Source organism: Fusarium phalaenopsidis (assembly GCF_050370095.1).
Source record: "Fusarium phalaenopsidis strain FUZ10S chromosome Unknown contig_32332, whole genome shotgun sequence".
NCBI classification, from domain to species: Eukaryota; Fungi; Ascomycota; class Sordariomycetes; order Hypocreales; family Nectriaceae; genus Fusarium; species Fusarium phalaenopsidis.
The window spans coordinates 148,464-171,214 of NW_028145391.1; the positions used below are offsets into that span (position 1 = coordinate 148,464).

The 22,751-nt window shown below is 50.8% G+C and overlaps 8 protein-coding genes across 8 annotated transcripts; 2 read left to right on the plus strand and 6 right to left on the minus strand.

Moving 5' to 3' along the window:
* Positions 1–2,146: 2,146 nt before the first annotated feature.
* LRP88_13063 (uncharacterized protein) lies at positions 2,147–3,325 on the minus strand (the record flags this gene model as incomplete). The annotated part of the gene is made up of 1 exon (XM_083249445.1): positions 2,147–3,325. One exon carries the CDS (start codon positions 3,323–3,325, stop codon positions 2,147–2,149), a length of 1,179 nt encoding a protein of 392 aa, XP_083093779.1.
* A 1,537-nt stretch (positions 3,326–4,862) lies between these two features.
* Positions 4,863–6,744, minus strand: LRP88_13064 (cytochrome P450; the record flags this gene model as incomplete). The annotated part of the gene is made up of 6 exons (XM_083249446.1): positions 4,863–4,913; positions 4,970–5,352; positions 5,402–5,568; positions 5,708–6,044; positions 6,169–6,253; positions 6,529–6,744. 6 exons carry the CDS (start codon positions 6,742–6,744, stop codon positions 4,863–4,865), a joined length of 1,239 nt encoding a protein of 412 aa, XP_083093780.1.
* A 1,136-nt stretch (positions 6,745–7,880) lies between these two features.
* LRP88_13065 (uncharacterized protein) lies at positions 7,881–10,492 on the minus strand (the record flags this gene model as incomplete). The annotated part of the gene is made up of 3 exons (XM_083249447.1): positions 7,881–8,499; positions 9,427–10,135; positions 10,183–10,492. The coding sequence occupies 3 exons, from the start codon at positions 10,490–10,492 to the stop codon at positions 7,881–7,883; spliced, it is 1,638 nt and encodes a 545-aa protein (XP_083093781.1).
* A 1,118-nt stretch (positions 10,493–11,610) lies between these two features.
* Positions 11,611–13,010, minus strand: LRP88_13066 (uncharacterized protein; the record flags this gene model as incomplete). Its single annotated transcript, XM_083249448.1, has 5 exons — positions 11,611–11,652; positions 11,736–11,891; positions 11,968–12,173; positions 12,222–12,520; positions 12,571–13,010. 5 exons carry the CDS (start codon positions 13,008–13,010, stop codon positions 11,611–11,613), a joined length of 1,143 nt encoding a protein of 380 aa, XP_083093782.1.
* A 1,420-nt stretch (positions 13,011–14,430) lies between these two features.
* On the plus strand, positions 14,431–16,104 carry LRP88_13067 (serine carboxypeptidase S28-domain-containing protein; the record flags this gene model as incomplete). The annotated part of the gene is made up of 2 exons (XM_083249449.1): positions 14,431–15,530; positions 15,660–16,104. 2 exons carry the CDS (start codon positions 14,431–14,433, stop codon positions 16,102–16,104), a joined length of 1,545 nt encoding a protein of 514 aa, XP_083093783.1.
* Positions 16,105–16,220: 116 nt separating this feature from the next.
* Positions 16,221–17,165, minus strand: LRP88_13068 (phytanoyl-CoA dioxygenase family protein; the record flags this gene model as incomplete). The annotated part of the gene is made up of 1 exon (XM_083249450.1): positions 16,221–17,165. One exon carries the CDS (start codon positions 17,163–17,165, stop codon positions 16,221–16,223), a length of 945 nt encoding a protein of 314 aa, XP_083093784.1.
* A 1,292-nt stretch (positions 17,166–18,457) lies between these two features.
* Positions 18,458–19,352, minus strand: LRP88_13069 (uncharacterized protein; the record flags this gene model as incomplete). The annotated part of the gene is made up of 3 exons (XM_083249451.1): positions 18,458–18,744; positions 18,965–19,044; positions 19,096–19,352. 3 exons carry the CDS (start codon positions 19,350–19,352, stop codon positions 18,458–18,460), a joined length of 624 nt encoding a protein of 207 aa, XP_083093785.1.
* A 1,804-nt stretch (positions 19,353–21,156) lies between these two features.
* On the plus strand, positions 21,157–22,314 carry LRP88_13070 (glycosyl hydrolase family 61-domain-containing protein; the record flags this gene model as incomplete). The annotated part of the gene is made up of 1 exon (XM_083249452.1): positions 21,157–22,314. One exon carries the CDS (start codon positions 21,157–21,159, stop codon positions 22,312–22,314), a length of 1,158 nt encoding a protein of 385 aa, XP_083093786.1.
* Between the last annotated feature and the right edge of the window lie 437 nt (positions 22,315–22,751).

Sequence of the window (22,751 nt, forward strand, 5' to 3'; positions counted from 1 at the left end):
ATGGATGTGCTGGACTGGCGTGATAACAGCTGATAAGCCGAGGTTACGCCAGCCAACATGGAATGTAGTGGGCCTGGAGGAGCGACTCCTTGAGAGTCACGTGCCGCTTGTGTATCGCAGCACACAGTTGTGCTCAGCTTCATTCTTTACATTGTAAGCGATTCTCTCTTTGATGAAATAAGAGATGTTGAGTTATGCGTAATACATTACCTATTGCATACTTCATAAAATGTCCGCCTTTGGTCTCACTGGAGAAGAAGCAAGTTCCATGCATGTGTAACCACAAATCCTCAAAAACAGCCAGCCTGCCTAACGCCTTGCAATCGCACACCCAGAAGGGCCACTCACATACGCCCCTCCTCTCCATTTTGTCATGTACCTACATGTAAATAACTCGATAAGGGACCCAGTCGGCCAAGCCGGTGGCGCCGCCAATTGACGTCCCGAGGTTCCCGAAACCCGAAACACAGCGCCGCAGCGCTTAAAACCAGGCTCTGAGAGCGAGGCTCGCAGCTGAGTTGTCTTCTGTGGGAAAAGATGCAGATCCTGCGTTCCCTTCGTATCTTACTGCAGGACACCGCCTGAGGCTCGACTACGGAGGGGTCTAAGCCCCGGGATATAAGGAAAGGAGCCGGGTCCAACAAGTCCGCTGTGCTGCAAACCACCCACCACAGTCAACGTCATTGCCAACGTCCAGAGCCTGAACAGCGAGAAATCAGAAATGGCAACAGCATTTTGGGGTCCGCAGACCTCTTATCTAAAGTATGTTTTGCTTACCGATTGCTCATCCACATACTAACAATAATTCAGCTTCTGTGAAGAGGTATCGTAGCCACCCCCGAACCGTTTCTTCCCCGCCGAATCGAACGCCCGAGAACTCTGACAGACCTCCTTACAACAACAGGACTATGTGGTTACTCGATTTATTGCCGAGTTTGTCAACACACTCAGCAGTCTCGCCTACGGTCTGCCCACCTCGCACCCACGACGAACAGAGAGAAGTTGACACATTCCAGTTGCCTATGGGCTCTACGGCTTGTTCAGCTGCCCCCAATTTCCAACTGGCTCGCGCTTATTCTTGTACTGCGGTTTGATGGGAGTGGGAATCTGCTCTGGCGGATACCACATGACGCTGAAATACCATACTCAAATGTGTATGCACCCTTTTCTGCCCACCAGATATCCACCTCTTGCTGATCATCTTGGCTTTGAAGCCGACGAACTCTCGATGCATCTGTTGACCACGCCGCTCGTCTATCGCCTGCTCACCTTCCAAGCCAGCCCTCGACGCACGATGCTGATAGGGCTAGTGCTTTCATCTCTCTTCACCCTCGTCATGGTCACGCATATTGTCCTGGATGAATTTGTTCTCCATGCGATCACCTTTGCCTCGGGAGTACTGATTGTGGCAAACAGGGCACTCAAGATCATTTCCCAACACGTTCCTGATCCTCACGTCAGAGGCAGTCTTCGCACCATCTCTCTCTTCGGCTGTTGTAAGCGACTACCTACCTATGCCCTTCCGTTGATGATGAATCAAAACTGAAGCCGTTTCAGTTTGTTTTAGCTTCGGATACCTCCTCTGGCTGATTGATGAATTCGCGTGTCGGTACTTGACAGATGCGAGAAACATTATCGGCTCGCCCTTTGCGTTTTTCCTAGAATTGCACGGATGGTACGTTCCACTCAACCGCTGCTGCGACTTGGTCCTGACGGGGAATAGGTGGCACATTTTCACAGCTCTTGGAAGCTACATCGCCGTCGCCGTTGTCGACTTAATAACGTCGGGAGAGGAGGTCGTCGAGGATCCTACCAAGTACATGGCCTGGCCTATCCCTATCGTAGCTCGTCACATGGCCAACTCGGCAGAGTCAGTGAAGGAAAAGGCGTCGTAGCTTTAGAACAGATTAATGGACAGTTGGAAGATCGTCGATGGGTATGTATTGCCTGACATTCCATCGAGCACTGTCAATTCAAATCTCCGGACCCCAATTACGCTCGCCTGTCATTACTTTCTTCATCTTGAGTCGACATGAACTTAGGCAATCCAGCAAAAAGATTCCACTACCACCAGTCCTGCACGACACTTGAGCGCCCCCGGTTGTCCGTCTGGGTTCTCGACTCCTCCCCCATCATCATTCTCTGTCTACCTATAGATCAGCGGCTTAGTGCTGCTATCTGTTCCTGTCCGAGTCAATTCGTAAAGCTCCGTCGAACTCCCAGACTCTACACTTCGGTCCTGATCCCCCTCTTCCGGAAGCGTTATCGCGTACAATGGCGCCTTTCCATCTCTCCCCTGGCAAAGACGCCGAAGCCTGGAAAGCTCGTACATGAGCACCATCCTACAGGCAATAACAGAGCCTATCAGACGCCCGACAACGGGGAGACAATCTCTGACCGAGATGAAGAGCGCGCTGGAGAATACCAATGTGCCAAATATGATGTGCGCAGTAATGAGGAGAGATATGAAGCCCGAAAAACAAGTGTAGAGGAGTGTTTCGTGCTTGACTGTGAACTCTGTCTGTTCACCCGCTTCCCATGGTGCGATCCAGGACTTGAACCAAGTGCCTGGCTCTCCAATGTGTGGATCATTAATCTTGACACGAAGGTGGAGAGCAAATGCCGCAAGCATATGCCCAACAGTACCCAAGAAGAGCCACAGAAGAATAAGGGAGGTCAATTCAGGTGCAAAGACCATGATGACTCTGGATCCGAGCTGATATCCCAGCTGCGCCACGTTGATAATCGACCCAACCGCAATCAGGTGCTCAGCAATCCAGATCAGTGCCTCCCAGCGAAAAGCCAAGGGTGGAATATTAAGTCGGCCTGGTCGTTTCTCCTGCAATTCGCTGAACTTGCGGTACTCAAACAGAGGGCGCGGCGGTACACCGGGCGACCCGGCGCTGAGGAGAAAGCCAAGGACTGGTCGCCTGCCAAAGATGTAGAGCAGGGATGTTTCATCGACCGTAGAGCCGAGGGCGGCCAAGATGGCTGGAGTCAAACCGAGAACGACGTTGGCCGCGGCCATACCGCTCTTCTGATACTCGGAGGATTCGTCCACGATGCAGTCGACGAGGGGCACCACGCTTGCCGACCGTGGGCCGGCGCCGAGCCAATGGGCCTTTTCGTACGATTTTGTCCCAGGAGTGATGCCGTCCAGGTAGAGTTGGTACTCTTTCTGGCATTTCTCTTCCAGGATGCGGGCAAAGATGAATCCCCATTCTGGGTACCATTCTTTGAACTGTTGCATGGCCGCGGATGCGAAATCAATGTGGAGGGAGAGAAGAGTTAGGAGGAGAAGGCAATGCTGGACGAGTCGTGTCATTGTGCGTATGTCTCTTCTGGATCGAGATGGATGTGGTAACAACAAGGAGATGGGTTTAAGTGAGTGAATGAATCAAGAGTTTCTGTCAAGGCAGCAAAGCCAGTGCGAAGGGTTCCAAGGCCTCTTTATTGCCGTTACTGCTCGCGTGGCTTGAAATCTACAACTTCAGGACTTTCGCCCATCCCGGATGCTGGTAACCACATCTCAACCCTCCATTGGTCGCGCATCTGCAACGCATGCGCGGAACCAACTTGGAACATGATACCAGAGCCTGATTTACACAACCCACGGGTGCTAGAAAGGGGGCGGCCAAAAATTGGGGGCAGTTGTGCCCACCCGTCTGATGGGGTGCAGACTGAGCTAGGCAGTGCGCTGAGGACCACATGAGGCAAAGCGAGAGCATCTTCTCGAATCTACGGTAATTGCCAATTAACTCTCAGTGGGCTTTGAAAACCTCACTATAGCCCTTACGTGCGAAGCTTAGTTATCGCCTGAAGAATACGTGACCGTCTTGGTGAATTCATAATCTGATCGGGGCAGAGCCCGCTTTGAGATTACGAAGCAGCTCCAAGGGCTGAAGGAGAGCCTGATTCTATATATAGGCCGTTGATGGAAGAAGGGGGGAACGGAAGCTGGCCTTGCACCGGACCCGTCTTCGCCATTGGTAGGAGAAGGGATGTTGTAGTGGTTGTACAAGGGCTAAATCTTTTCGAATGGGAGAGGCTTCACTCCGTATCATTTTGAAACACATGACCTTTTGAAGAGATAGCTGAAAGCCACTCAGCAGGCATGGCGTACAACAACCCAAAGTGCACCTGATAGGAAGAAGATAGACAAAAGCCGGACGGAGGAGAAAAGGAGGGGGAGTGTATTTAGATGTCGAGGCTACAAAACGGACTCCAAGGATGCGTGCGTACGAGTCGTTGTTGTCTCTCTTCTCCCCCCCGGCTTATCACAGATTAACTGTGACCACATCAATGCGTGTTGGTCGCGACGCGCTTTTCAGCTGCCAGTGGGAATTCTGCAAGCCACAGCAGCCTCACCCTCTCTTCCTCCCAGCCGACCTCTGGCTAGGGGTCTTGTAAATGTTTCTTAAATCCCTCAAATCTCTGCCAGCCCTCCAGTGGTGTCCCAATCACAGCCAACTACCTTGCACCTCCAATTCCAGGAACGGTCGCCAAGGAAGGGTACGAAAGCAGGCTGGCGGCTATTCGTAACATTTCTGACTCTTACCAATGGTTTGTCAGCCTCCATTGATTGTATGAACATGGAACAAAGAGCAGAGTTATGCAGAGTGATACCATGGCAATCTGGCTAATACAGGCTAATTGGCTTGCCTGTTCGCATCTCTTGGGAACTTTCCATCCTCCAGGCAGCCATAACATAGCTGCATCGTTTGATGTGCTTTGTCTCTTATGCAACGAAGTTTAACTTAGAGTATGTTTATTTTCTGCCTGGATAGGTAACAATAGCTCGGGCTGTTCTCCTCTCCGCATTCTCTATTCACGACATTATCTAGCCCTCAGCTTCCCCAGTTTTAAACTTCAAGGGCCTTGAACAATAGCTTGCGAGACGGATCGGGGATGGACTATTTCTTCATGTTAGTGGTCTCATCATGTTAGTCCAGTAGACTCGCGAACTCACCATATGCGCAAACTCAATGTTGGGATACCTCTCCGTCGCATCAACCAACTTGATATCATACTGCAAAATCGCATTTGCCAAGATCATCTTGATCTCATTCGCAGCAAAGAATCTCCCAGGGCATGCATGTCTGCCAAATCCAAATGTCAGACTGCTCTGGTTCACGCTGACAAACTGATGCAGCGCCGCCTTCTCAGCCGACCCGTCGTCCTTGGCCTGCTGTCGGAGCTTGTAGAACCTCAGTGGATCAAATTTGTCGGCTTTGGGGAAGACACTTGAGTCGGCGCTGATTGCCACGGCGGGGATTTCTATTGTCACGCCTTCTGGGATCTTTTGGCCGTTTGATAGAGTGAATGGTTGAAGAACCTTGCGTTGGAAGGAGGCTGCATAGGGTTAGACAAGGGGTATAGAATAAGGCATTCCAATACTTACCCATTGTCGCAGGATGGAGACGGAGTACTTCCTTGAGGAAACTATCCATCTTCTTCATGTTCTGCAAAGCTTGACTGGTGAAAACGCCCGAGGTCTGCGAGAGAGCCTCGCGAATCTCGACCCGAAGTTCTTTTTGCACGTCAGGCATAGCCGCCAGGTCGTAGAATCTACTGCAGTTAGCGTGAAACTGGAAACAAAGGCAGGAGGACCAACGCGTTAGTCGCAGTTAAAGTCGTTGTGTGAATGGCTGCAAAGGTCAGACCGAGCTGCACCTTGGCGAGGTTTTGGCTGTTCTTATCAGGAAACTTGTCCTTTCTATCCATGAGCCACTGGAGCATGTCATCCGGCTTTTCAACGGAAGCATCGGCTATAGTCTCGGCCCTCTGCTTGACGATAGGATTGAGAAACTCTTCAGCCTCTGCGATTCTCTGGTCCAAGCGCTTGACAGCGGGCAGCCTGGATGCAAGGAACGGTCGCAACCAAGGACGCATCTGCTGCACGGCGCGCTGTGCACCCATGACTTCCATAGTGTAGTTGATGGCAGCGTCGAGATACTTTTCGGACCGGCAGAGCTCGGGCCCGATGAAGACGCGGCCTGATACCATGCCCACAATGCGGAGGAGGCTGTGGTGGATGTTGACTTCTGTCCAGTCATCGCAGGATGGGATGGAGAGCTGGAGGACTTCTCGGACCTCCTGGGCGATTGTGGGGTTCAAACGGTCTGCAGATTATTAGTGACGTGGGAGACAGGCGGTAAACATACTTACTCAGTGAAGGAGTCAAATCTCTCTTGAGAGTGTGAGGGATGATGGGAACAGACGTCTCGATCTTGGTGTACTTGGTCTCCATTGTCTAGGAACAATTAGCCTGGGTTTACATGTGAAGTTTAGACACAAACCTCATCGACAGCGGCATCCATGCTCACGACTGAGTCAGGGAGCTTATGCAGTTCTGGAAGGAATTTGGGAGAAATGACAACAATCGGAGACGCTGGGTATGTCAGATATCTGCAAAGGGTTACTAGGGACCCTTCAACCTACATCTGCTGGTGGTGATCGTAAAGACTCCATCTTTGAACTGCTCTCCTGTAAGCTAAAGATCATAACCTGTAGCATATAGGTCATTACCTTTTGGTACCCATCGGAGTAGAGCTTCTTAGCTCCGGCTAGGTATGCCATCCTTCGCTTTTCTGCATTTCCATCTCCCACGACGGGCAGACTCCATAGTAGAATAGTACGGTTGATGGTTGGGCCGAAAGCAGCTGTGAGGCAGACAACCACGATAGCAAGGAGGGTCGGCCACCGGTTGACGGCAAGGTCGATGAAAGACTGGATGTTTCCCATGATGAGCGGTATGCTGGTGAGGACGAAAGATGGTTACTTGTGTCAACCTCAGTCGATCCGGGCAGAGGCGTCCTATTTATCACTTCTTGAAACATGACACGAACGTCTGGTCCCCTTTCATACTTGATCGGCATCTAGAATCTCTCTCGGGGAGATCCCTACTCGACGCCTTGTTGCGTCACCAACTGCCGTATAATAAGGCGAGTCTGATTGGTGAATTTTATCCGTCGTGACATATTTGGAACGGAAAGAAAGATTCCCATGCATAACTATGGACCGGATTGGAAAGCGGCAGGGGTTTGATACGCGTCTTCGTGAGCTACCGAAAGTCTAGCGCCTCGCTATCGCTGATGGCATGTAAGGGGTCTTGCCGTTGATTATAACAGCACGAGTCATGGACTAGGAGTGTGCTACTCTGTTTCAAAACTAATAATGATAATCAGGAAGCTAAGCCCTGCGATGGGCGTACGTGTCCTACTAAAAGTAATACGTAGACAGTTGCCGTGTGCCGTGCCACGGTTAGAGACCGAAAGCGAGACCGAGACCGATGACGGCGACGATCTTGAACCGTCACATCCTGGCTCGTGCTTTTTTGAGTTGCAGATGCTACACAATGTGGTAGCGGCAGATGCAACCACGGTATGTGGATCGTTTGACGTCTGGGGGAGGGATTGGGATGATCGTTTATCGGACCGGGTTGACGGGCTGTATTAAAAGTCCGAACTAGCCAGGTTGATGCAAGCAATGTTACATATATAACAGTTGAAACCCCCGTAGTGAAACACAAACTCGACATGTGCGTAGTCGGCATGCTGGACGACAAGTGCTGGTGTCTGTGGCGGCACATCAAAGTGCGAGCGATTGGCTGGTCCATCGAACCTCGTCTTGTCGTCACCTACTGCTCATCAGGCCAACCAAGCTTGAGCGAAAAATTGAGGTATCCGAATCCTAACGTCCGAGACCTGGTATCAGTTCAGATCCAAGTCTCGGCCGAAAAACAAGACTTCTTCCTAGGTCACACACTACGAGATAGGTTGAGAATAGTCGTATTAGAAAAGTATTGTAGGATTAAACTCGTGGGCCCGAAGTAAATACAACTACATCCACATACCCTGTGAGCATAACGGATATCGCATCTAGACAACCGAGGCAGTCCATTCAACCTCGCTATAGCCGTTGGGGACATCACGAGCCATGCCAACGGCGTAACCCCAAGCGTTGTGCGGAGTGACAAACAACTTGGCCATGACGGACCCAGTCTCATCGGGGTAGCACATCCACTCGAAATTGTCCCTATTGCAGTTCTTCCAGGGCGCAGCGCAAGTGATCTTGCCTTGGTTGAGGTCACAGCTGAGATAAGTGATGTAATCGTCGCCGACGTCAATGTTTTGCTGGATGCAGTTGACAAGGTATGCTGTTCCGGCGGGTTGGCCGTTTTCGCCAAAGGTTGCGCATACGTATGTGTCAGGGTTTGACGTCTTGAGGCGGCCAGTGTCTGGCTCGATGGAGAAGAACTCGGCGCTGGCGTCGCCAGCTTCGTAGTCAAAGGTGATGAAGGGTGCGCGGCAGGATGCGGAGAGGCGGGTGTCGGCTGCAGGGCCACCGCCGCTGGCGATGACGTTAAAGGTTGGGATAGGAGGGGGCCTGCGGAGGTTGTGGAAGTGGCGGCTTCTGTGGTAGAGGTTGTTTCGGCTGCCGAGGTCGTTGAGACGGAGGTTGTGGGTGAGGAGGCCTCGGTTGAGACGGTCGAAGAAGCTTGAACAGAGACAGAGATTGTAGATGGAGAAACTTCAGTTGCAGAGGCGGACTCGGATGAGACTAGATAGGATCAGCAGCAACACCATTGAAGGCACTCAGAGATGAGCTCACGTGTAGTAGATTCAGGCCTGTAAACACCAGCAGCCACCAAGGCCACCACAAAAGCGTTGACACGCATTCTCAAAAAACAAATGTCAAAAAACGAGTGACTAGAGTTGGGATGCAGAGAACAAAAAGCGCCGTGGCTTGAAGTGGCGGCGCCAGCCGTTGGTAATTAAGAAATGGCTTGACAGGGGCCGAGCCGATAGTTTGGCTGTTGGAATCGATAGTTTGCTTCTAGCTCAGGGACACTCTTACGGGTGTAAGCCACTTTTGGCACTAGAGGCGGGTATCCAAGAGGTTGTTTTTGGTTCATTGGGCCCGATTGGTAAGAAGACGTCTTCAAAGACAGTGGTCTTTATGATGCGGCTGATGGGGAGGGTTGGTCATCTGTTGGTGATGAAAGGTTCAGGATATCAGGTTGTTGATTTGATCACATCGCTCGGAGAGCCCAGGTCACGCTAACAGAGAAAACATCGTCAACACAATATTGGGATCATAAAATCCAAGGCCACAACGACGCTGTCAAAACAGAAAGTGCGCAGTGTCTGGCGGGTCTAATGAAATGAAAAAAGCACGTTTGCGGGTCTCAACTTGAGAACAGGCCTTGGCATCGCATCAAATCTGGATGAATAGCAAGGGGATCAGCTTTTAACCCGCAAGGGTGTTTCGAGGAATAGAGTAAGAGAAGCAAATAAGGCATACCTTTGTTAAACAAGTGAAGCATGAACAGGACGTAATCGATGCCGCAACAAACCCCTAGGCATCCAAGAGAACAAATGATGCACGTTGTCTATTCATACACAGCTTGTCAACTCAACATACTACCCCTCCATCTCCCCCGGAAGCTCCTCTTCCCACTCATCATTAGCATACGCACCTTCCAGAGAAACAGCCCTCTTCCTACCTCCACCCCCATACAATGCCTCGAGCTTCTTGGCATCCATAAAGACATTCTGCATCTCAGCGCGTAGGTTCTCCTCGTCCGTGTCGCCGTCGCATGCTCTGACCCTGAATCGGACTACTCTTCGTCCGACACCGGATGTTAGGAAGGGTTTGATGCGAGAGATTACGGTCCAGGCGAAGCGGGCAAATAGGTATTCTCGACTTCCGGAGACGAGGCATTTGATCGGGCGGTCTTGGTAGAGAGCTGCGAATTCTGATTCTCGGGCATCGAGAACGTGGAGGACATATTCCGTACGTAATTCTCCATTCGGCTCGCGGTGTTGCTTTGGAACGAGGGCAAAGACACTCTGGTCAAAGCACACATAGAGGTCCGCCTTGAGAGGGAGGATATTGTGTTGATCGTCCAAACTGTGAGATCCTCCACCATAAAGCCCCATACCATTCTTGTTAAACCATTGTTGTTCTTCTTTAGGGATTAAATGTGCCCATGTAAATGCGTAACTGGTGTTTGTCACGGCACAGCGTTTGGTGTGGAGGCCAAGTGACGAAGTTGGAGCGATCCACCAGTCCGGGAGTTTATCGTGGGGGAACTGCCAGTCGTTGAAACACGGCACCACAGCATATCGTTCTGAGCTGTGTCAGTTCTCATATCTGTCAGAAAGACGTCCATATTACCATCATCCTCGATAAAGAACCAATAGTCCCTTTCAAGCAAAACCTTTTCGTCATCCGCCACTATATCCTGGCCCTTATCATCCCTCGCAAGCCTTCCCTTCTCAAAAGCATTATTCGCAACAATCTGACAAGCCGTAAGAGCCGTCCGATAATGAACACCGTAGGCGTTATCCTCGGCACTATAATCAACGCGGGGCAAGCAAAACAGCAAGTTGAGGGGCTTCAGATAGCCAGGGTGATAGAAGCGTATCTGGTCATAGTTGAGATTCCTGACCTCGAGGGAAGACACTGCGGATAGTGAGCGAGGCATTTGAAAGTAGATGGCGTTTGGATGGAGCAGGGGTTGAAGGTGGCTGTGACGTTTTTTTTTCGGTTTTATGAGGGTTGTGTGTGGTCACACGCGATGATGACGTCGTGTGCAGACGCTAGAAGGGTCAAAAACAGGGCATTGTCTGGTTCGTCGACTGATAGCGCCCGATGTCTTATGTACTCTACGCCTTCGGCGCCGTTGAGACTGTCACGGTTCTCGGCCGAGACCAAATTCCGGACTTGAATACTCTATAGATATAGCCTCTATTTCTAGCAAGTGTCAACTGTCAAGGTTATTTGAATAGCGACCGGATATTTTCCAAATGTCCACACCTTGGGATACCTCTCACACCCAACGAGTCCAGTTTGACGCCAGGTCGCTGTATCTCGCCCCAATATCGGAATGATGCAATTGCACACTGACCCGAGCCTCCCATGTGACAATTTTCATAATTCAATTCATCATTAGGCTCGCCGTCATCTTCGCCGTCAGAATCTTCATCCACCCATGCCCCTGGCATTGGAGGAAATTCGATCATATTCCAAAACTCGCCAACCTCTCCCTCCGCGCAGGGATCCCATTCAAATACCCAGTCCTGGGGACTGTCTCCATAGTTTAGTACTACCGGTGATGGCCCAAACTCCAGCAGGCGGGTTCCTGGTCGTAATTGCATATCCGTACTTCGACAGGCTGAGAGTTCGATTCGAAAATATTCTTGCAGGTCTAAACCTGCTTCTGCCAAGTCCTCCATCCACGTTGACAAGGCTTTTGTCAACCACTTATTGAACGCTCCCGTGGGCAAGTTTCTCCATTTGATCTTGGTCAGGGTACCACATAGCAGGGGCAAACGACCTTGAGACAAACACGGAGGCAGAGCGACCTCCTCTGGACCAGCGCCAGCGAATAGTTTCCTGGCCAGTAGGCGCCACAGTTCTGGCTCAGCTTCATTTAAGAGCGCATGGAAATATGCCCAGGCGAAGTATTCAAGGTTTGTTTTCCGAAGAAAGTCTGGTCTGGTGAAACCTTGAGCTAGCATGTTAAGCGCAGTCCTTGGGTCAATCAGATCCCAACGAAATCCGTCAGTAATTATTCGAGTGCTTTGTTGAGGCGGAAACATGCTAAACTCCGGGCAGGAAAATCTGAGGTTCAGTAGCAATGCACTAATGTCCGCGTCGTCAAATAGTGTAATGTTTGTATCGGGAAAGTCGATCAGGCTGCTGAACTCTTCCCTTTCTCTGCAGACCTCTAAAAATTCCATTTTGGCCTCATCATCGGTTAGGAAGAAGTAAATCCACATCATCGCGTAGACTACTAGGGTGGCTGTGTCAATAGTACTGGCGTTAAGACCCATAGCGTGTAAATGTTTCATGACATTGAATTGACGGTGGAGCATTGATACCTAAAATTTGTCAGTCTCATGGAATGTAAATCGAAGGGCAAAATACCTCAATCAACGTTTCACCATCTTCACTGACATCATATAATGAGGCTTCGTTTCTATCGAAAGCATCGAGAATCAAGTCGATGCGTCCTTCCTCGACGAAGCTGAAAATGGGGCTATCGCTTGGGCGAACGTTCCAGTTCTTCAGCTGGAACTTCCATCCATCGTACGATCGATAGAACTGAAAATCCCAAGTCTTTTGCAGTATCCAGCGGGGCAACTGCAGTCTGGCTTGATGGACTAAATCCATGTCAGACAGCTGTGGGCGGAAATGATCGGGTCACAAACCTCGGGTCTTTCTGCGGGCCAAATGAGTGCATTCTTCGCTCTCTTCTCCCTCAACTCTGTACGTGAAACTCCCTAGGAGGCCTGGGGCCCTCCAAGGCATGCTCTTGACAGTAGGCCACCAGTGTATGTAGTCTGTGACTGCGTTATTGGATGGTATTTCTGCAATAGCTGTTGCATTTGGTGCTGAGTCTTCGTCCTGGTCTGGACATTCGACCGGAGAAGATTGTGCCACACGCTCTTTTTCCTGCAAGTTTCTCCACTCGGCCATGATGATAGACGGTTGAGCTCTCGTCACCGCGCTAATCGTTTGTCAGCCAGCGTTTTGCATATGAAAGGCCGTCAAACATACATCAAGTAGGTTTGCTGGGATAAAGAAACCAGTTGCAGTGCAAACTGGAGTTGCTGTTGATGCTCTTCAAGAACATCCTTCTTCAACCTAACTTTGAGCTGTGTAACAAACTTCTTGCTCTTTCGAGCTGACGCGATTTGTTGCTCCATGTCTTTAATTGATACTTCGAGTGTGCTCATGGCTTTCTGTGAATACTCCAGACTTCTTTTGGCGGCGGTGTCGTTTCGGACCATTTCGCGCGTTCGTTCGAATTCAGATTCCATTTCCTGGATAGCCGGAGCTAATATTTGCAGCTGCTCGATGCATCGTCGGATGCTTGTGGGCACATCTTGCACCTCGTTCCAAAGACGCTTGAGTTTGACGGTGCTCGTGCCCAGCTTGCCCGCCACCCCGACAATGGCGATGATGCTGGAGACGACACCAAGGACCTCTGCCATCATGGCGTTGCGCTAGTAGTCACAAGTGTATTAACAGTGTCGAAAACGAGGATGAATATGAGAATAGAGATGAGGAAGATCAAGACGATCAGTCATGGGGGAGTTGTGGGTTGAAAAGCAAAGGATGCGGGGGCGTCAGGCAGACCGGGAGAGCCTGATGGCCAAGCGACCCAAGCCTCAGCTCGCCTGCAGTGTCACGCACGCGTGGGCAGCTATGAGTGGCAGAACGAAAGGTGGCCTGGGGGCTGAGCGGGCGGTGCAGAAATCAAGCTCGGTCAACACCAGCAGATGTCTTGTCACGGTCTCTTATTGGATGTGTTGTTACGAGTTTCGCGAGGTATTCGGAAGCGCAGTGTGCCTTGGAAGCCATACTTGAAAACGGAATGAGGATGCATTTGGTCCCCCGAGTTGCCTGATATTGAGTGTCCATCAGAGGAAACATCTTCTGTGCTGCGCTGCATTGGAATCAATCTCGCGGGTGCACCGAAGCTATCAAATTAAACTACATGACTTATTATTGTGATGATTTCATGTCGATATTAGAGCAGAAAACTGCTTATTTTGTTGCTGTGGCTGGTGGCCTCCATTGATAATATGAAGAAAGAGAGTAGAAGTCAACATCTCAACAACTGAGCAGAGTAGCCAGTGTCATTCAATGGCAGAGTCGTTCCTTGGCGCTCCCACTTCTGGCCTCCGACATGTGTGTTGTAAGTGCGCAGCTTGTGTCTTTTGAGGCTCGTCCGTCTTGTCGCTCGTGATCCCCTCCTAGCTGAGTTTACACCTACCGAGATCAGGGTTGTTTCCGCTATTGATCTGGCGAGCTCGAACACCTCAAAATTGCCAGGTCCAAAGCCTTTGAGTATACATACTTAAAACCGCACCGAGCTATTCAGTTTTCCTTTCCAAGTAGGAGAGTCGTTCCAAGATGATTGAGTGCAAGCCCAAGATATGGGCGTTGCTATCGAAACAAGATATCTATGCGTCATCCCCACCCATATAAATCTTCTATCTGAGCCAATCGACGGCTTTACTGTTCAGCATAACATTCCTAAGACTGGAATGAGAAAGGTGCATCCTCATTTGTCCATCGCATTGGATCCTTTGCATAGTGCAGCCCCATCTCAGTGCCGCAGTTCCGACCGGTAACAAAAAAGTAGTCAGATCCAACCAACACCTTCTATTTGCAGGAGAACTTTTTAGTGGTAGCATAGTCAAAAGTTCCCGGAATAGTCGATCGTTGCTCAAAACGCTCATCAAGGTCGCGTCGTAGCACGATTTTGATTGCGTGATGTCCACGTCTTATCAACCTGAAACAGGAAGGTGCGGACCAGGTGGAGGTGATTCATAGCCGGAGCTTTCCCCCGCTAAAATGCAGCTTGAACAATACAGACCTTTGAGCATCTTTAACAATTCATTGAAAAAGATGGCTCTTCGGTGGCTTTTGGGCAGTGTCGCTGCTGGTTTGTTTGTTTTGTCGGCTGAGGCGAAGATTCACGGTTCAAACACTGAAGCTCGCGGTCTTCACCGTCTTTCCAAGAGAGCTGACGATGGACCACGTGCCGTCAACATCTCGGTGCCTGTCGATCATTTCCACAATGACACCCTCTACGAGCCTCACTCCGATGAAAAGTTTCCTCTGAGATACTGGTTCGACGCTCAGTACTACAAAGAAGGTGGTCCCGTCATTATTCTCGCGTCCGGTGAGACGAGCGGTGAGGATAGGCTGCCTTTCCTGGACCATGGCATTCTCAAGATGTTGGCCGAAGCGACGAATGGCATTGGAGTTATTCTCGAGCATCGATACTACGGCACGAGTTTCCCTGTTCCTGATCTCAAGACGAAGAATCTGCGCTTCCTTTCGACGGAGCAAGCTCTCGCCGACACGGCGTATTTCGCGGAGAATGTCAAGTTTCCTGGACTCGAGGACCGCAATCTGACGGCAGCCTCAACACCGTACATCATCTACGGAGGATCCTACGCCGGCGCTTTCGCTGCTTTCGCGAGAAAGATTTACCCCGACCTTTTCTGGGGCGGCATTTCCTCATCTGGCGTCACCGAAGCCATCACCGACTACTGGGAGTACTTTGAGGCAGCCCGACTCTTTGCCCCCGGCGACTGCGCCAGCACGACACAGAAGCTGACCCAGGTCGTCGACAAGATTCTTCTCGGAAAGGACAAGGAGGAAAAGAAGAAGCTCAAGATTGCATTTGGTCTTCAGGAGCTCAAAGATGATGACTTTGCCATGGCCATTAGCCGTGGTATTGGCGGTTTGCAGTCCAACAACTGGGATCCCGAGCAGGATGCGCCTGACTTTGGAATCTACTGTGGAAGTGTTTCTTCGGACAGTCTTCTCTATGCCAGCACCAGACATCTGATTCCCACTGTTCAGAAGTGGGTTTCGAGATGTGGGTATCAAGCCGAGGCCAAGACTCTCACCATCCGCTTCCTCAACTACATTGGTTACATCAGATCAGCTGTCAACACAGATCTGCAAGGTGGATGCCAGGACAAGACCGTCAATGAGTGCTACTCAATCCGAGGCTCGATCAACGAGACTGGCTTGGATCAGGGAATGATGCGCAGCTGGACCTACCAGACATGCACACAGTAAGTCGAATGCCCTGTATTCGGAACTACTACTAACATTCGTAGATGGGGATACTTCCAAACAGGATCGGGCACACCCAAGGACCAGCTGCCCCTCGTCTCTCGCCTGATTGACCTCGAATACACAACCATCCCCTGCCGCGAAGCCTTCAACATCACCACCCCACCAAACATCGACTCCATCAACAAACTCGGCGGTGTCAACTTCAGCTTCCCCCGTGTCGCCTTCATCGACGGAGAAGCAGACCCCTGGCGAGCCGCAACCCCCCACCGCATCGGACTTCCCGAGAGAGAATCGACAACCAGCGAGCCCTTCATTCTCATTGAGCATGGCGTTCATCATTGGGATGAGAATGGACTTGACCCGAAGAGCGAGGCGTTTGACTTGCCTCCTCCGGCTGTTGCAAAGGCTCAGAAGGAGATTGTTGATTTCACAAAGGCTTGGTTGGAGGAGTGGGCTGCTGAGAAGAAGGCTGGGAATGATCTCTAGGGGGATCGGAGCTCGGTTTTTTATTGATAGATGAGTCTACTAGACTAACGAATCATGCCACTACTGCCTCAAAAGCACGTTTACTGCCATTTGCAAAAGTTCTCTCGCCCTGGTATTCACTCAGAGCTATCATATGGCTTCACGCCCGCCAGCTTCAGCAGCTGATCCGTCAACTCGGGCTTCTCCCTTGGCTCGCTCCTCCTCGTATCCGGCGTCCCATCCGGAAGCTTGGGCTTGCTCGCCCGGATGTTGATATTATCGTGAGGCCAATGGGTAGTGGCCAACCACTTGTCAAACGCCTCCTTCTTCTTCTCCAATGTCTCGGCGCTGGCGAGGTACGCGGGTGCGTACGAGACGTAAGTGATGGTCCTGATAGTGTTTCCCTCCGGAGTAGGTTCAGCGCCCCAGTGAATCAGCCTCGAATCCCAGATTATGAGATCTCCTGGTTCGGCAGTGACTTTGTGAGGTCTGTAACCTTGATCTTCGAACCAAGCAATGTGGTCCTCGGTGAAGGTGTAAAAGTCTTTACGCCTCCAGTCCGCCTTGGAGGTGTAATTGGCAAAGAAGTCCTCAACCACCTTGTGAGTCCCGGGGTAAACAGTAAGACCACCATCTTCAGGACCAGACTTGGAGAAACAGGCAATGCCCTGGACGCATTGAAGACCCTGACGGTAGGGAGATTGATCAACGTGAGCCTGAGGTTGTCGCGGGACATGCCCTGGTCTCCTCGGCAGCGTGATATTTAGCGCATCAAAGGAAACAAGCAACTCCCTCGTCCCCCAGAGCTTCTCAAAAACGTCAATAATACCTGGTTCAAGTCTGATATCCCACATGAACTTTTCATGCACAACGCCATAGTGGGTGAAAGCGTTGAAGTTGGAAATGTTTGGAAGATTGTCAGGAGTCCAGGTTGACCTGTCGGAGAGGTCGAGGGCGTCGTTTCCAAAGGACTTGAGCCAGTCAAACGCGGCTCTTTGGTATTCGAGGGCTTTTTCTTTGGGGATGACGTTGGGGACGACGGCGTAGCCGTTGTCGAGATAGTGTTGATACCAATCTGTCATGATGATGAATTCAAGTTGAATGGATCAACTATAATGAAACCAACGGTTCAACAATGGGTGAGAGCCCTTATATATACAAGAATCGCTGATACAAAGACGAATAAGGGTATTCTCTTTAGGCCCCCAACGGCGCTATTTTGCGGCTGCACACGGCTAGGCTGAAGTCGTGCCTGATTTGCTACTTCGGATTCCAAGATCGCATTTGCGTCAGACAAGACAAGCCACTCGTGACTACGTGCATTGCGTCTGTGGTGATTTACGAATGATTTCTTTTGATCATGAGTCATCGGGCGGATGCAGTTAGCCCATTGAGAAAAAGTATGCAACCTTGGGGAAAATTTGCGATCATTCTTTGAAGAGGTTCGAGATTGGGGGCCGAGGCGGCGAGATGAGTCAATCCGGAATATCTTGGCGTAAAACAAACATGGGGTTTCGAGTCAGATTGCAGGGTTTTGGGAAGTAAAACGTTTCCACTCTCGCCGGGGCTTTCCTGGCTTATCGTTATCTTTCAAATCTTGGAGTCGGTATTATCCGTGAGCTGTACTCAGCCCTGGATGCACTTTCAAGGCAGCGACTAGTCTCTGATGATGCGGCTGATACTTACCTAGTTTAGGATGAAATAGGTCTGAGATCTTTACAAGACAGTAAAAGCGTTGATCAAAGCTTTCTGATGATGCATTTGTGCTCCCATAGCAGTTGAACGAGGGGTTTTCTCAAGCTTCTCAAGGGTTTCCCCTTTGAACCAATACAACAGCCTTTAGAGCGTACCATTTCTTCTGGCTCTGGGATAAAAATGTATAAATAAAGTAATGAATGATCTCCCTGAGAGCTCGAAATCAATGTATCTAGAAGTCTTTACCTCGAGGATCGAGAAGTGCTTGGAAAAGCTGTCGTATTTCTTGGGATTTACCCTACAGGCGCAAGGGTCCACACAAGAGCTGATCAGGTTGACTGATTAACACTTCATCGATTCTAGGTACACAAAAATAAATATTTATATTATTAAATAATCATAAGCTCGTAAATCTACAGGCCTGAAGCCCTTCTTTGTAAATGATTTTGTTGTCGTAAACTTGAATGTCATGAAAAACACCTCCTTTTCAACGACCATGAAAATGCCTGGATCGTGATCATGTATGCTTCGCTTTTTATGCAACGAAAAGAGCCTTCCCCTTTTGAGCCACCAAGCTGCTCCAATGCAATCGTAGTCATCCATCAAAGGACCACAAACCAACGCTAAGGATGCAAGCGAGTCTTTGTTCACCGCCGTGATCTCCCCAAGACGGAAGATATCATACCGCGTTTGCGTATCGGCTCCGTCTGGAGGTTCTCGCTTCGGTGCGCTTCTTATTACCCTCCCACCCAGCCTTCATCAGCCAAAACGCTGCCATCGGAGGTGTCGTAAGCAAGCCTAGCACGCCTCCAAGGATTCCCTTGAAGGCTTGCGGCACCCACCGATCTTGATAAAGATAGTCACCGCCGGAGCGGACACCAAAAACGGTCAAGATACCGATACTAGGTCCCCAGAGAAGGAGAAAACCCAGGACGGCAAGCATGAAGCCCCTAAGCGCCTGTTGAACTATGGAACTCAACACCGAGCCAATTTTAGACTTGGGTTCATCCTCAGGTATCTCTTCTGACTTTGAGGGAGGGGAGGGGAGGTAGAAGAGCCATCTTAGCCAGGGACTTGATGGTTCAGGGATGAAACCGATGGGTTGGACTGATCGGTTTGATAGGTCGTAGCTTACGAGGCCCATCTCGACGAACCAGGTGAGGATGCATTGGATGATGATTGTTACCGCTGCGTCTCCTGCAAGGGTGTTTGGTAGTTGAAAGAGTCGGATAGGATTCTTTGTTGTATCCTGCGTTGTGTACATGACTATTGGAGTTAGCATGTCATCAAGCGCATTGAAAGTACAACTCACCATACGCTAGGGCAAAATTGACACCGCCCGAAAGGATCATGGCCCCAATACCATCCAAGAAGAACAGATAGAACATCTGATGCCCAGTAAACACCGGGCTTGGCTCAAGCCTTCCCTTCTCCTCCTCCTCTTCCTCTGCGGCCCCTCCTGCATCTCTCTTTTCTCGAACAGGGTTGGCCTCCCCCTTGCGCGAGGAAGACCCCTGTCGGGTTTGAGACGACGACCCCGCCCGCGTCTCACGTTGCGCCGCGGCCTTGGGCATTGTCGCCACTTTTGTTTTGTGTGTGAGATGGGCGGAAATAAGAAGGATGACGGTATGTCAATTGGCGTTTGTGAGGATGTTAAGTGATTCTTTGCGGTGGCTGAAAGATGTTGCCAAGATGTGGGAAAAGGGGGGTTGGGAAATTGGACGAGAGAAGTTCATGCTGGGGCAAAAAATGCATGGACGTTGAGCAGCCGAAAAGTCGCTAAGCACGGGCAGCCAATCTACTCCTCCCGCAGAAAAGAATCTAAGGTGATTTTTCATTGTTGGGAATTGCCTCAAAAAATCACACCATTTCCTTCCGTCAACTCCCGAGCGCAAGACGTCAACAACACGAGACTTTTTATAAGAGTATAAACTGCCGCTGTTTTAGAGATTTCGTTTATCATGAGGGGTTTCGCTATATTGAAACTTTTAAGGGTTGACAGGTTTGATCTTGTCGGCCGTAGCCGTCGTCTGTTTGTGTGTTTCTCACCGCCCTCGACACTCGGGGTTTCACATCATCTGTCAATGTCGCGACGGGAAAACATTTATGTTGAAGGATTGAAACGGGAATATTTATCACTGCCACCAATTTATTGATTCCGAACTCTTGGGTCTTTGATAGATCTGGAAAATCTCCATGATGCGAACGGTGTTCATCTCAAGTCATCTTTTCTCCACGGCCTTCCAGGGGCAACACTCACCGTCTCATGGAAATTGATGCCATCCGAAAAGCAGGGGCTTCAAACAGGGTCGTCGTCAGGCGACGAAATCACAGTGGCACCCAAGAGACCAAAGTGTCCAGCGGAGAAATAGGCGCCGTATAGGCACAGACGCCGCTACCAACCCCTGGAGTCAAACCCCTGTAATCATGGGCCACATGGAGGGGAGCGCTAAGGCAGGAACTGACAGTTGGTGAGTGGCTGGCCCCTCACCTCCCGCAAGCCCATTTTCGTCCTATTCCAAGTTGAACCTCAAGGCCGTCATCCTCTGGACCCCTTTGTGCCCCAGTTTCAGGTACAGCGGCTCTCTTGACCAGATTCACCACCGCGAGGACTCACCTCGCTTGGATAGTTGCCGCCGGCTACCTGGTCTGGACATGTCGCTTATGGGGATGCCGAGGCTCTTGGGATTCTTAGTCAAGTCTGACAAGTGGGTAGCATGAACTTGAGGGATGAATTTCATGATTCGGGATGCTCTCAACAGTGAGTCCGTCAGTGAAGCTCTAGAAGCATTCTCTGCTCAGTCCACTCCAATTACCTTGATCAAACACCGATTCAACACCATCTCATCGATATCCTAGCAAGCCTAATGCACCGTGACCAAATCCAATCGACCCCAAGATCTACCAGGATCTTAGTCCATTGGTAATTGGGCGCCAGCACCCACGCACGCTGAAACCTCTTGGCCACGACGATGCAACCCTCCCTCGCATACCCCTTGACGGCATATCGTTCCGAGCGAAACACCCCTGCAGTCCATCTTTTCCGCCAAGATTCGCCGCGAGAATCCATGCGGCTCTTGTCCATAGAGATAATGATCGAGATATAAGAGCTGCAGTCCTCCCATTGTCACACCCTCTTCTTTCTCTTCAGGCTCATCCCAGAAGTCAACAAACATTCTCTTGCCCTTCCTTTGAGGCTTTTGCTTTCCTTGCACTCACTTTCTCTTCATTATACACTTCATTGACTGAAGTTGTTTCATTCATTCACTCAAACACGTAAACCGCCAGTCGGACCGTCACTCACTCCTTCCAAAAACCAATCTTTTGCACTTCCGCTTTCCGGCCCCACATACCTCCGAAAAGACCCACTTTTTCAAAATGCCTTCCTTCACCCAAAAGACCATCCTCACGGCCCTCGCCGGTGCCATCGGCGTCGCTGCCCACGGCCACGTCAACGACATTGTCATTAACGGTGCTGAATACGCCGGCTTCGACGTCTTCACCGATTCCTACATGAGCAACCCCCCTGTTGTTGTTGGCTGGTCGACCACTGCCACCGATAACGGCTTTGTCGCCCCCGATGCCTTCGGAACCGCCGATATCATCTGCCACAGGGGTGCTAAGAACGCCAAGGGACACGCCAAGGTCGCTGCTGGTGACAGCATCTTCCTGCAGTGGGACACCTGGCCTGAGTCCCACAAGGGTCCTGTCATTGACTACCTCGCTTCTTGCGGCGCCAGCGGTTGTGAGACCGTTGAGAAGGAGACCCTCAAGTTCTTCAAGATCAGCGAGAAGGGTCTCATTGACGGCTCTTCCTCCCCTGGCGAGTACGCCTCCGACGAGCTGATCAAGAACGGCAACGGCTGGCTGGTCAAGGTCCCCGAGACCATCAAGGCCGGCTTCTACGTTCTCCGACACGAGATCATTGCCCTCCACTCCGGTGGCCAGGAGAACGGTGCTCAGAACTACCCCCAGTGCTTCAACCTCGAGGTCACTGGCTCTGGTACTGAGGAGCCCGAGGGTACCCTGGGTACCGAGCTGTACAAGGCCGACGATGCCGGTATCCTCTTCAACATCTACACTCAGCTCAGCACCTACCCCATCCCCGGTCCTAAGCTGATTGCTGGTGGTGGCGCTGTCGCGCAGAAAACCTCCGCTGTTGCCAGCACTGCCACTCCCCTCACTGGTGGTGCTTCCGCTGCCGAGCCCACCGCTGGCTCCGGCTCCGGCTCCGGCTCTGCCCCCTCCTCCGCTCCCGCTGCTACTACCGCTGCCCCCGCTGCCGGTAACACTGAGGCTCCCGCCGCTGGCAACACTGAGGCTCCTGCTGCCACTCAGGCTCCTGCTGCCTCTGACGCTGCTCCCACCCCCATCTTCGTCTCTGCCACCACTGATGCCGCCGCTGCTCAGCCTACCCAGGCTGCTCCCTCTTCCGGCTCTGATGGCAAGGGCTGCAAGAGCAAGCGCAGCAAGAAGGTCCGCCGCCACGCCCGTGACGTCAAGGCCCGCAACGTCGCTCCCATGATTAAGTACTAAGTGTACTATTCGGAGAAATCAACTCTCACGCAGAGCGTGTTTGTGTAAAAAGATTCCAACATTTTCTTGCAAGGATCGAAGCCACTCTGTCTTTTACCCCAAATGACGGGGAAGGGCAGGTTTGGAGTGGTTGTTGAATATTCTGTTGTATATATGTGACCTCGATGTCTTGTATAATAAAACCAACACGACCATTTGAGTCTCAATTCTGTCCCCATTGATCCTTGTGAATGTCTTATGTGCATAGTGGTAGACCTTACTGGTAAACACGGAGTCTCTTGTGATGTGTGGAGACTTAATAATGATTCAACAAAGACGTTGACAATCGTTTCAATATTATGGTTGAATGTTGGTCTAACCGTTTGCCGAGTTGAAGATATCATTGAAGATTGGGTCTCTGGTTGTAGGCACGACTTGCGCACTGAGCCACGCCCGGT